Here is a 12,839-nt window from a genome sequence, read left to right as displayed (position 1 = left end):
GTTTCCAAGCCGGATAAGATGACCCGCCCAACGCATCTGGTTCTTAATAACAATAGTAGCAATAGTGGTTGTTTTGGCCTTTTTGAAGACATATGAACCAAGGGACAAAGCTATACCACTTTAAACCAAGAATATGTCTAAGGCAGTGCTCTCGAGCAATTCTATATGTGACCGGTACAAGGTCCAAGTTTCAGAGACAAAGAGTAGGGATGATACTACACATGCTTGATATACTGACGTTTTAGTTGTCAGAGTTAGATCGGGAGTGTACATGAATTTAGTTTTCTTAATGCTAACTGTCAGTCCGAAGCAGGTACAAGCATCCGTAAAGAGATCCATCACTAGTTGCATATCTACTGGGGAGTGTGTTACCAGGTTTGCATCATCAGTATACAACAGTTCACTAACACGTTTATCACTAACAAGTGTTTTGGCTTGGAATCTTCTGAGATTGAACACCTTTCCAGTCGTTCAAATTTCAATAATATTTCTCGCGGTTTAGAGTAGCCGTGAGGTTTGTTCCTCAGTAATGGTGTCAGACATGGTTTTGTGGCCGGGTTTGAGTCTCCAGACCGGTAGTAATCGTGTCACCATGCACTGAGGATTCCCGAAACAATGAATCACTGGCGTCTGTAGGTATTAAAAAATATTGTAATATATATATATATATATATATATATATATATATATATATATATATATATATATATATATATATAATTACAATAATAATTTATTTTTCATAATATTTTGTATTCCTGCACGTCACCGATAGAAAACAAATAAAGAAAAATGATAAGCTTTTATACTTTCCGTATTCCTTTTTATACATTTCCATATATATGGTCCAATATCAAATAAAAGAAAATGGCAAGACATGATGTTATTTACAAATAAATAAATCGAATTGCGGTTTTTATTTTTAACAACATGGTCCGATATTAAAGAAAAGAAAATGGCTATTCATTGTAAGTAATGCAAGAAAAGAATGTAAGAAATAAATCGAATTACAATTTTCATTTTTAATAACATGGAACAATATTAAAGAAAATAAAATGGTTATTTATTGTCAGCCGGTGTTATTTGCAAAGGAATTTAATAGAATTACAATTTTTATTTTTAACAACATGAGCCAACATCAAAGAAATGGAAATTACTATCCTTTGTAACTAATGCGAGATCCGATGTTATTGGCGAAGAATTTAAATCAAATTACAATTATTATTTTTAAACATGGACCAACATTAAAAGGAAATGGCTAGCTATTATAATACGAAACCCGGTGTTATTTGCAAAGTAATTAAAATGAATTACAATTTTTATTTTTAACAACATGGACCAACATTAAAGAAACGTAAATGGCTATTCATAAGAAATTATTAGTATTTTAGAAAAGAAGCTATTTAGGTCTGAATTCGAAAAGTCGACTGCCTTAATTTTATAGATGACATGTAACTATATAGGGAAAAAGTGTCAGAGAGGAGGGGACAACACTTATCTGTTTGTTCGCACCTGCATACACTTCTGTATCCGCCCATTATAAGCAATGTAATGTAAGTAATGTAATTAAGTTATGAAAGAATATTTGTTGAAAGCATTTCGGAATGTCCTTTCTTCGTTTTATAATTATGTTCAGTGCAGCTTGTCTAGTTTAAGAATTTAATGAATTTGTAGTTTTATTTCATTGCTAGTGTGCCCTCCTGGAAATTCCACAGTGCTTTTTTTTTATATCAATCCATATAATTTATGGTTAGTAATAATATTACTTTTGGAATAATAAAGTTCTGTTAGTGTGAACTAACAAGGAAATAACCTTTTCTGTGCTTATACAGATAGGGATGCAACTGAAAAAACAAACAAACAGTTATACAAATGAAAACGCAGTTACACAAGTGAAAACGCAATTACACAAGTGCTTATACAGATAAGAACGCAACCGAAAACGCAGTTACAAATGAAAACGCAGTTGCACAAGTCAAAACGCAGTTACACAACTGAAAATCCAGTTACACAAATGTACACGCAGTTACAAAAGTGCTTATACAAAAAAGAACACAAGTGAAAACGCAGTTACACAAGTGCTTATACAGAGTAGAACGTAACCAAAACGCAGTTACACTAGTGAAAACGCAGTTACACAAATGAAAACGAAGTTACACAAATGAAAACGCAGTTACACAACTCCTTATACAGATAGGGGCGTAACTGAAAACGCAGTTACACAACTGAAAACGCCGTTACACAAATGAAAACGCAGTTACACAACTCCTTATACAGATAGGGGCGTAACTGATAACGCAGTTACACAACTGAAAACGCAGTTACACAAGTGAAGAAGCAATTCTAAATAGACTAACAGAAAGACTATTTGATATACTTACGTATCCGGATATTTACATTTCATATACTTACCTATCCGGATATTTACATGTAAAACTTAGGAAGTATCATCGAGTAGAAATTTTTTTAATTAAAAATAAAAATCAGTTTTATTATACTTTGCCGATCTGTTAACGATAAAAGCCGAAATCCCGTAAAACAGTCTATCATTTAACCAATTAATAATTTCGTGATGCGCCTCAGTTCAGTCTCGAAAGACAAAGCATACCCCCCCTGTAGGGACAGTTACGCGTGTAATTGTGAGGCAAGGGTTGCGCAATCCACACCTATCCTGAATCGGCACTGTTTGAGTCCAGTGGCAAGGAGAAGTCCAAGACGACTGGAAACAATGCCGAGAATAAGCGGAAAGCACAGCCAGCACCTGAAAGTCCTAAATGGTAACCCACTAAGTACAGACCAGGTTCAACGTTGCTTAACTTCGGTGATCCAGCGGGAACCGGTGTGTCAACGTGACTATGCCGTACAGTTAATACTTAATGGTGGATTGACAACACAGGATAAAACTGATTTTTTTTTTTTTTATCTTAAATTCAAATTCTACTCAATAATTTTCGTAATTTTTGATGAAGATGCTTAATTTTGCACGATATGTAAAAATATCAAAGAGATTTTACTTGGAATGCAATATTTAATTGTGCATGATATCTTATGTGCGCCAACCTTACTACTTCCGTAAAAATAATCGATATTATCAGCTAAATATCCTTAAATTAAGTAAAACGAATAGTTTTTTTTTATTCATTTAATATTCTGGCAATTTGATTCTTTTCAAAACAATAACTATTTTCTGCATTCTTATTGTAAAAATAATCGGCAAGTAAATATTCTTCCATATGTAATAGAGGCGCTGGTGATGGGTTACCAGCAGCAGCAGCAGCAGCAGCAGCAGCAGCAGTAATATGCGAATGACAAAGCCTGTTGCGCGATGTGACGTCATAACAGAGATAAAAAGAACACGTGTTCAGAAACGTAGAGAATTCGAGGCGTGTTCGAGGCACGAGAGAGCAGAAAAGTGCGTAGTCAAGACACGAGTGTTCGGAGAAGCACGTATTCGAGACACGTGGGTGAGGTCAGAGCAAAGACGAGACGGCACATGCGGCGGGAGAAGGAGAAATGGTCTGTTTAAATATTTATGAAAATACGTTGTTGGAAATATAAAAATTAAAAAAGAAAGGAAGTTGAATTTTTTCTTTGTCCTGTTTCTTTGATATAACGAATACGTTACAAATAAAACCAATGCTATTTTTAGAAATGTATTAGTGATAGGTATTAGCCGGGCAACGCCGAGTAGAAGCATTTAAGTGTCAGTTATCTATCTATCTATCTATCTATCTATCTATCTATCTATCTAGCGGAGTAAATAACAGAGATTGAATCGTGGGAAACAATAAGTTGAGCGAGCATGCAGGTGCAGAAAGGGTCAAAGGGCCATGTTATGACATGTATCAAACTGGGTGGCCGGTGAATTGCACTGGAACTATGCGAGCAGAGACTGGACGTGACGTGTCAGGTATTCTGGTTTGAGCAAGTTTACTCGAGTTGGATTCAAGAAGCCGAGGAAGCAAGATGGGTTAAACAGGTCTCCTCGTAAGGGAGCGACGATCTTCAAATGGATGCAGAGAAACGTCACAAAAGATCGTCGATTTGACTCCATGCTGCGGAAGATGAGATGCCTAGGAGTAAAATAAATCAATATATATATATATATATATATATATATATATATATATATATATATATATATATATATGTATATATATGTATATGTATATATGTGTATATATATATATGTATATATATGTGTGCATATATATGTATATATATATGTATATATATATGTATATATATGTATATATATGTGTATATATATATGTATATATATATATATGTATATATATATATATATATATATATATATATATATATATATATAAAACATACATTGTCTTGTATGTCTTGCATTCGTACTTGTTATAGTAGAACTCAACTTCTCAAAATGTTGGCGAATCCCCCCCATGTAGCGGCCAAAAGACAGAAGCGACCAGCAACAGACACGTATTACTACTAAATTTCTTAAACTCAGCTTGGTGGACTCGTGTGATAATACTTTGAACATTGAAAACAAATTGCAAAAACGCTTGCACTTCTTATTTAAAAAAAGAATTATCTTCCCAAAGTGATTTATCAGAAAATATGACCCACTAGATCCTTGACACTTCGACTTTATGGTCTCCCTAAAATTCATAAAGATGATTTGCCTTGTAGATCACTGAGCTACTTTTACCTCTCCGTACATTCTATTCTACTTATTGTGTTTTATACGTTTCACACACACACACACACACACACACACACACACACACACACACACACACACACACACACACACACACACATACGACCACTAGACGAGTCACGGGCCGTTAAGTAAATAGACAATAATGGATCTGAAGACAATAGTTCGTTAAATAAACCGTTAGATAACACAGTAAGAACGAGACCAAACGTAACTCTTTTTTTTCCCTTTTTTTTTTACACAGTGATCACCACTTATCAAGGCCCGGAAGCCACTCAGGGATAAGGGTTATTGCAAGTACATTACGTTAGTGTGGAGATTTGATGAAGTGTTTAATTAAGGGGGCGGTACATTAGGAATTTGTTTACGTTGGACTTGAAGACATCCAAGTGGTAGTCCGGTGGGAGGCAGGCAGACGTAACAGAGTTCCACAGGCGTGCAGTTCTAAGAAAGAAGCTTTGTTCATGGAATCCGCGTTTTGATTTAGGCACAGATATAGAGTGGGGGAAATTTTTCACAGTGGATTCAGCTAGACGGGTGTTTTTCGTGAAAGATTGGCGAGGGGGGGGACCAGAGATTGGAGTTCAGACGAGCACCTGCCATGGAAATAACGATAAAACAAGGATAGGCTCGCAACGTCTCTTCTGTGGGAGAGAGGTTGCAGGGTAGAGAAAAGGGCATCCCCCACTAAGCCACGAAGTCTATTTTGTACTCTGTCAAGGCAGGATAGGCTGTTTTTAGCAGCTCCTGCCCAGATATGGTAAAATAACGGTTAGGAGCGCCAACTGTCGCCTAGACGGTTGAGTTTCAAATCTGGCTGTAGGTAGTTGCTAGTTGGGCAATCCCCAAACCCACCTCTCTAGAGTCCAGTAGCAAGAAGTGCTAGACGACTGGAAACAATGCGGAGATAAGCGGAGAGCACATACAACACCTGGAATTCCCAAAATGTCACCCAGTTTAGTACTGACCAGGCAGAACGTAGCTTAACTTCGGTGATCTAACGGGAGCCGGTGTGTTAACGTGATTATGCTGTATATCGAGACGTGACATAACCATAATTACAAACAACTCGCCTGACGAACAGCAACATCCAACCCCTTCACCGTAGAGGTTTTTACGAGACGCTTTCAATAAGTTCCCAGATTTTTCATATGGAAATTTTTATTGACAGTACACACATGAAACTCTAACCCTCTTTCAAGTAATCTCCCCCGGCTGCAATGCAGGTGTTGTACCATCCCAACAACCTCGGGAGGGCCCCATGGAAATCCTCTTGTGTGAGCATATCAATGACCATCGTCACAGCCTCTTTAATCTCCTCAATTGTCTCATAACGACAGCTTCTAAAGTTTTCTTTGAACCAAAATCACAGAGAGCAAAGTCTGGACTATAAGGAGGAGGAGGAATAGGAGGAGGAGGAGGAGGAGGAGGAGGAGGAGGAACGGTTTTGATGCCCATCTTGGTCAAATAGTCTGTGGCAAGAATGGAACACCCCTGGGACAAACATTGCGTAAATCTTCTGCATCTCCAGTTCCTTGCGAATAATTGTGTGTACAGTTCCCACACTGACATCAAACTGTGGACTTATTGTCTCTAGAGACACATGACGGCCCTTATCCATGAAATTCTTTATTTGGCCAATCAACTTTAGTTTTCTGACTTCCTTACTCCTCCCACACCTCTAATTATCCCTAATAGACTTCCTGAATCTTTTATGCCAATCAAAAACATATACTCGATTCGTGCAAGATGGTTTAAAAGCAGTCTGAAACATTCCATACGATTCTGTGGCATTTTTTTCAAAGTTTTAAACAGAATTTTATTACATATAGTTTTTCTCAATGTCCTCACGCCTAGATTGCAATTCACCAGCTGTGACAATCAGGGTGTATTCCGATTCCTCCTGCAGCTTTTCATTTGAAGCTGAAATCATAAAAATTGGTCAGCCATCTCATAAGATGTATAGCAACAACAACATACTGAATCTTCAAGAATCTACGACAATTTTAAATGCTTGTACAAAATAAGCCTGGAAACTTATTGAAGGCATTTCGTACATGCTGAAAAATAATTCTACTCTAATAGTTTCTCTCGTCGGACCACTTGCCTTGAAATTCCCTATCTTCTCCCTGTTTCCTCGTTGTTACCAATATTTAGAAGTTTAAATGTATTGTGAATAAATATCTTGTTGTTCAGCTTCTGATTTACCTTGCCGCCCTATAAATCTAGCCCCTTACCCCCTTTTTTTGCGAATAAATGTACAAGTAAAATAACAAAAAAATTAACAACAATAAAAATTTTTTTTTTAACTTTTTGATACTTACCCTGGTAGATATGTCTTTGGTCCGTAGAACTCGGCATCTTTTGGGTAACCGTATCTCATGTTTCTACGAAAAGAAAGAAAAAACGAAAGTTTATGTTTTACAGAAAAATGATACGGTTTTTTGAGTATTTTTTTTTTGGCACACGACCCACCTGACGAGCAAGCCCTTTAACCATGTAAGGTTTATACATGCTGGTTGCTGAATTGCGTTTATCTGCTGACGTCAGAGGTTTTAATACAGATTCGCGTCAAGCAAATAAATAAGTTGATTTCAAGGGAACGATTGTCACGCGCTACAAGTGATCATGTAACTAGTCATTTCTGTCTGAAATTATTTTTTGCCATTTGTGCATTTCAGCTTTTAGGGCATTTTTTTTAATTATTAGATTGTTTTTAATGAGACTCTTCAACATATTCGGGTACAGTCAACTTGAATTGTCTCCCCTGTTCTGTTTGAGATCTTCCAAATAAAAACAAACAAAAACATGTCTTCAAAACATGTATGTATAAGTACGTTTTTTTTAAAAAGTTTTATGCTCAAAATCACCACGAGACTTCTAGCTTGAAAACAACACAACTAAAACCATTATTATCTTTTTTTAATTGGAAGTCACCATTTATCAAGGACTGAAGACCACTCGAGGATAAGGGTTAATGAATGTAAGTTGGTAGTGTAGTAATCGTTAATGGTGTTAATTGGGTAGAATTTGATTATTTATGGGGACGGCTCAACAAGAACATTTTTACATTTGATCTGAAGGCTACCATGTTGTATTCAATCGGGAAGCATGTCAGCGGAGTAATGTTCCGAAGGTGAGCTGTTCTTGAAATAAGCTTTGTTCATAGAATCTGCGTTTAGATTTAGGCACAGATAGAGAAAATACCAAACAATAATTAGATCAAAGATTCGTATTATTTGGATTCATCGAATAATTTAAGACAGAAATGACTACAGTCATGTGACCACGTTTTGCGTGTGACAACCGTCTCCTTGGAATCATCTTGTTTATTATGCTTGGCACCAATCGGAACAAAAAACTCTGACGTTAGCAGATAAATGCGATTTAACGGCTAGTCCCTATTAACGATGGTTGCGCCCAATATTTATCAAAAGAAAAAGAAATAAAATGGTGTACTTACGTTTCCTGTGGAAGTGAGTTGACTGAATTGCATATACTTCCGCTTCGCATATGTCTATGGAAAAAAAGAAAGAAAACAGAAACGTTTACAAACGACATCACAATCAGTTGGGAGAAAGATTATATTTCTCTTAGTCTGTTTGTCTGTCTGTCCGTTCCACTTATCTCGGAAACTACTGAGCCGATCTAGTTGAAATGTTTTATAAATCTTTGTTAGGATAAGGTGCACATACTAACTACTAGACCATCCGTGACCCGTTAGGTCAGTATGTTATATTAGCTATGGAATTCCTGTATGAGCGTGACACTTGTGACGTAAAGAAAATAGTTTGTTTTTTTTACATAACAGAAACATTTCTATGAAAGTATATTAAAATGAAAAAAAGAATATAGATAGATTTCTATGAGTTGTTCTGTTTATTATAATTGATTATTTTTGAAAAAAAAATTACAGTTACTGAATTATAAGTGGTTGGCCATACTTATAGGTAAATGTGCACTGAACAGATACCATAATGCTTATTATAGTTAAATTCAAACTTTGATATATCTGCTTTTTTTTACATCGTTCATTTCTGTATTACGTTTAAGTTATTTTAAACCCCACTCGTCCCATGTTAAATAATAATTTCGAAATAATAACGTTAATATTTCAGCGTCCGAATTGTTCTTTTTTTTTCGCGTTTAAATTATCCAAATAAATAATTGTTAATACTATCTGCTTTTTTTTTACATCGTTCATTTCTGTATTACGTTTAAGTTATTTAAAACCCAACTCTTCCCATGTTAAATAATAATTTCGAAATAATAACGTTAATATTTCAGTGCGCCGGTCATGCGCGTATGCGCAACCGGATGTTGTAAACCGGAAAGTAGGTTACATACATCGTTACAAGGTCATTTGAGTTTTATAATTATTAGATTATAGTTTTGTTGTTTTGTTTTACGGCATTAAATAACCCTTTTCGGGTTATTTAATGCCCAAACCAGTTATTTTGGAAATAGCATTCATGTTGCATTCAGTTATTTTATAGAAGTTTTATTTTTTTTTATTTTTCAAGCTCTTTGTATCTTCAATCGTTAGTTTGTAGTGTTTGGTTTGGTTGTTTTTAGTGGATTTTATCGTTTTTGTTCTCTGTCCTGCAGGACATGAATGAGTTTTTGCAATGGGAAAGGGAAAAGGGTTACAGTATTAATGCTTGGTACATTTTAAGTTAGGAAACCAGTCAGAAAGTGGGGAAGATAGAAAAAGAAAGGGGAAATGGGAAGAAGGAAAAGAGGGAAAAGTTGGGTTGTTTTTGTTTTTGGTTTTTGCAAAACATAATTAAGTTTTGAAAAAGGAAGTAGAAAAACAAAAAGCATGAATGTTAGGTGCATTTCATCTCAGGAAGCCAATATCTTCAGACAGCCTGATCTGGTAGCACCAGGCTAAATATTATGGTATCCGTTCGATGCATAGGTAGGCATTACTATGAATTAGTATGTAAGTTCCACCTTTTCTCAGAAACTACAAGGCTTATCTGTCTGAAATTGTGGATAAACCTTTGTTATAATAATGTGCAGCGAATTTACTATTATGGTATACGTTGGATACACAGGGATTAATAAGGGTTAATAGAGATTAGTATTTAGATTCTACTTTTTCTCAAAAACTACTGGTTTAATCTGCTTGAAATTTTGTATGTGCCTTTGTTACGATAAAGTGCAACAAACTAAGCATTATGGTATCCGTTTGATGCTGAGGTAGGAATTAATAAATATTAATAAGGACTAATCACCACAATATCACATTTGCTCTAGAAGTTTTCTCGGAAACTACTGGACCGTTTTTGCTGAAATTTTGTAGGAACATTTGTTATGACAAGGTGCAGAGAACTAAGTATTATAGTATCCATTCGATGAACAGATAATGGATTAATATGGATTGATCGGATTAATATTTAAGTTATGCTTCTCAGAAACCACTGGACTGATCTGATAGAAATTTTGAATAGACGTTTGTTATAACAAGGTGCAGCGAACTAAGTATTATGGTATCCATTCGATGCACAGTTATGGATTAATAGGGATTGATAGGGATTAATATTTAAGTTATACTTCTCGGAAACTACTGGACTGATCTGATAGAAATTTTGGGTTGTTTTTAGTTTTGCAGAGATAATAAGGACCAATAACCACATTATCACTTTACAATTTTTTTCGGAAACTACTGGTCCGTTTTTTATTTAAATTTTGTGGAAACATTTTTTATGGCAAGGTGCATAGAACTAGGTATTATGGTATCCGCTCGATGCACAGTTATGGATTAATAGGGAATGATAGGGATTAATAGGGATAAATTTTCAAGTTGTACTTCTCAGAAACTACTAGACTGATCTGATAGAAAATTTGAATATATCTTTGTTATAACAAGGTGCAGCGGACTAAGTATTATGGTATCCGTTTGCTACACTGATTAAAAAAGATCAATAGGGATTAATATTTAATGTCTACTTTTTTTTCGGTAACTACTAGGCCGATTAGGCTAAAATTTCGGGCGGAACTTTGTTATGAAAAGGTTCAACGAATTAAGTATTATGGTATCCGTTTAATGCACTATTAGGGATTAACAGGGATTAGGCATTTTCTGTAGACCAGGAAGCATTTATATTTGTGTACTGGCTTCTAAAAGACACAATTAATTTTGACTAACTCGATCAAAAAATGGAAGATTATTTTCAAAATTATATAAAAGAAAACAACCAAATCAAATCATGTTTCGAAATTAAGATTTTGTATTATGTTTTCATCCTGAGTGACATGTTCACAAGGTTTCGTTCGATGTAATCTCCGGTATTCTTCAGCTGTTCTTTGTCAAGCTCAGGGACCTTTCTGTCGAACTCGGGAATCTCTACGGAATTTCAAACACAACACTTTATTTAATTCATGGGGGAGGGGCTAGCATGTTCTATTTCCGTCAGCCATTAAGTAATTCGTAGTTGTATGCTTAGTATTGTCCGCACTGATAAAGTACTAAATAAAAATCAATTTGTAAGTTACACTCTTCTGGAGGTTGAAGGTTCAATTCTGAAAGCGGGCGGTACTAAGCATGCAATTGCTAATTACTTAAGACTTGTACCCAGTCATGGGCTGGCGGAACGAAAACATGGTACCTTTCGTGTATTAGGTAAAAGAGCTCCGTTTGAAATTTCACGCAGATTCCAGAGTTCGAGAGAAAGATTCCAGAGTTCGAGAGAAAGATTCCAGAGTTCGAGAGAAAGATTCCAGAGTTCAATAGAAAGATTTCAGAGTTCTACAGAAAGATTTCAGAGTTCGACAGAAAGATTCTAGAGTTCGACAGAAAGATTCCAGAGTTCGACAAGATACACCCGAACAAAAAGGTCAGAGGTTTCATTGTTTAAAACGTTGTGAGAATAGCGCTTAATATGAGAAAAGTAACCGAAGAAATACAAATAGTACGACTTGATTTTATAATTCAGGAGAATTATAAAATCATTCCATAGTGCTACGTAACAATTACGTGATGTCGTCGACTTCCGTTAAGTAAAGATACGATAGCCATTAGAAAAGTATTTGTTTAATTCGCCGGAATGGATAAGAGCGGATTCGGCAACAAGTCGTTGCATTGTTATGATGACCAAACTTACGCATTCATAATCTGAAAGTTTCATCTCTATGTTGCAAATATTGATGGTGTAAACAGTCCTGTCGGCATTACCCAATATAGATATCTCAAGCGATTAGCAACAAACAAAATCCTACTGAGAAATAAGATGCAATGGATTAGAGATATACGATTATCTACAATAGCAATCGAGTACATTACCTTGTTTAGCTATGTAGTTTGCATAGATAAACCAAATAGATACAAATAAGATATTTGACCAATAAAGGAATGGTTGTAACAATAATAATCAGGACAAACTAAATATTTCAAACAATTCAAATATCAGAGAGGATTGAAAATTGCATTGTCGCCAGGTAGACGCCCACCGTCTCATCCAACCCAAGCCGCCGTTCGGTGAACTGCCTCCAGGCAATGAAAGGGTCCGTAGCAAAGGCCGCGTATAGTGCCTCCTTAACCTCCTCCAGAGTTGGTTCATCCCCGAGCTGTTGATAAACGGAGTATGCCCCTTGGTCAGCCTCAATGGGATGACAAGTGTGGGATCCTTTATTTTGCAAAGCCAGCAGACAAGCTTAGCCCCCCCCCCCCATCCCGCTCAACTACCGGATGAGCCGTCAAACTCCGGTATCAATCTCATATCAAACTTGTCCATTGCAAAAAATGGGTCGAAATAGCTTGTAGTCGATCAACAAGCAAACATCACTGCTCACACAAATTCTCCCAACTGATTTTGCCGCTTCTCAAACGTCAAATGATTTCTCGACCCTTTCCCACCTACAAGTGACCTGTTTTTACAAGGCGCGCGCACGTGATCTTGCGAGACTTCGTTCACTACACAACGTCACGGCCGCCATGATGGACTCTTTCTTTCCTTCTTTCTTTCTTTCTTTCTTTCTCGACACGTGCGACTCACAGGACAGACAGGCACAATGACGTTTGTACGGTAAGCCATTTTCCCCACACAGACATGTGGAAAATTTCTTAATTAGTTTTCATCCGGAAATAAAGGGCTGCTAAGGGGTAAAATTGAAAAACAAATAGTAGTTTTTTGGGTCA

General features: G+C 36.1%; 1 protein-coding gene across 2 annotated transcripts in view; it reads right to left on the bottom strand.

The window, feature by feature from the left end:
- Positions 1 to 12,839, bottom strand: part of LOC145267091 (uncharacterized) — a 148,813-nt gene that overhangs the window by 31,621 nt on the left and 104,353 nt on the right. For both annotated transcript variants that reach the window (XM_080123084.1, XM_080123085.1), the window contains exons 4-5: positions 8,160 to 8,213; positions 7,021 to 7,083 (exon numbers count right to left, since the gene is read on the bottom strand). In XM_080123084.1, coding sequence (XP_079979210.1) covers positions 7,021 to 7,083; positions 8,160 to 8,213 — 117 coding nt within the window. The remainder of the gene's footprint in view (positions 1 to 7,020; positions 7,084 to 8,159; positions 8,214 to 12,839) is intronic.

Source organism: Euprymna scolopes, chromosome 42 (assembly GCF_053919585.1).
Source record: "Euprymna scolopes isolate OS-2025 chromosome 42, ASM5391958v1, whole genome shotgun sequence".
NCBI classification, from domain to species: domain Eukaryota; kingdom Metazoa; phylum Mollusca; class Cephalopoda; order Sepiida; family Sepiolidae; genus Euprymna; species Euprymna scolopes.
This window is presented reverse-complemented; position numbering and strand designations above follow the sequence as displayed.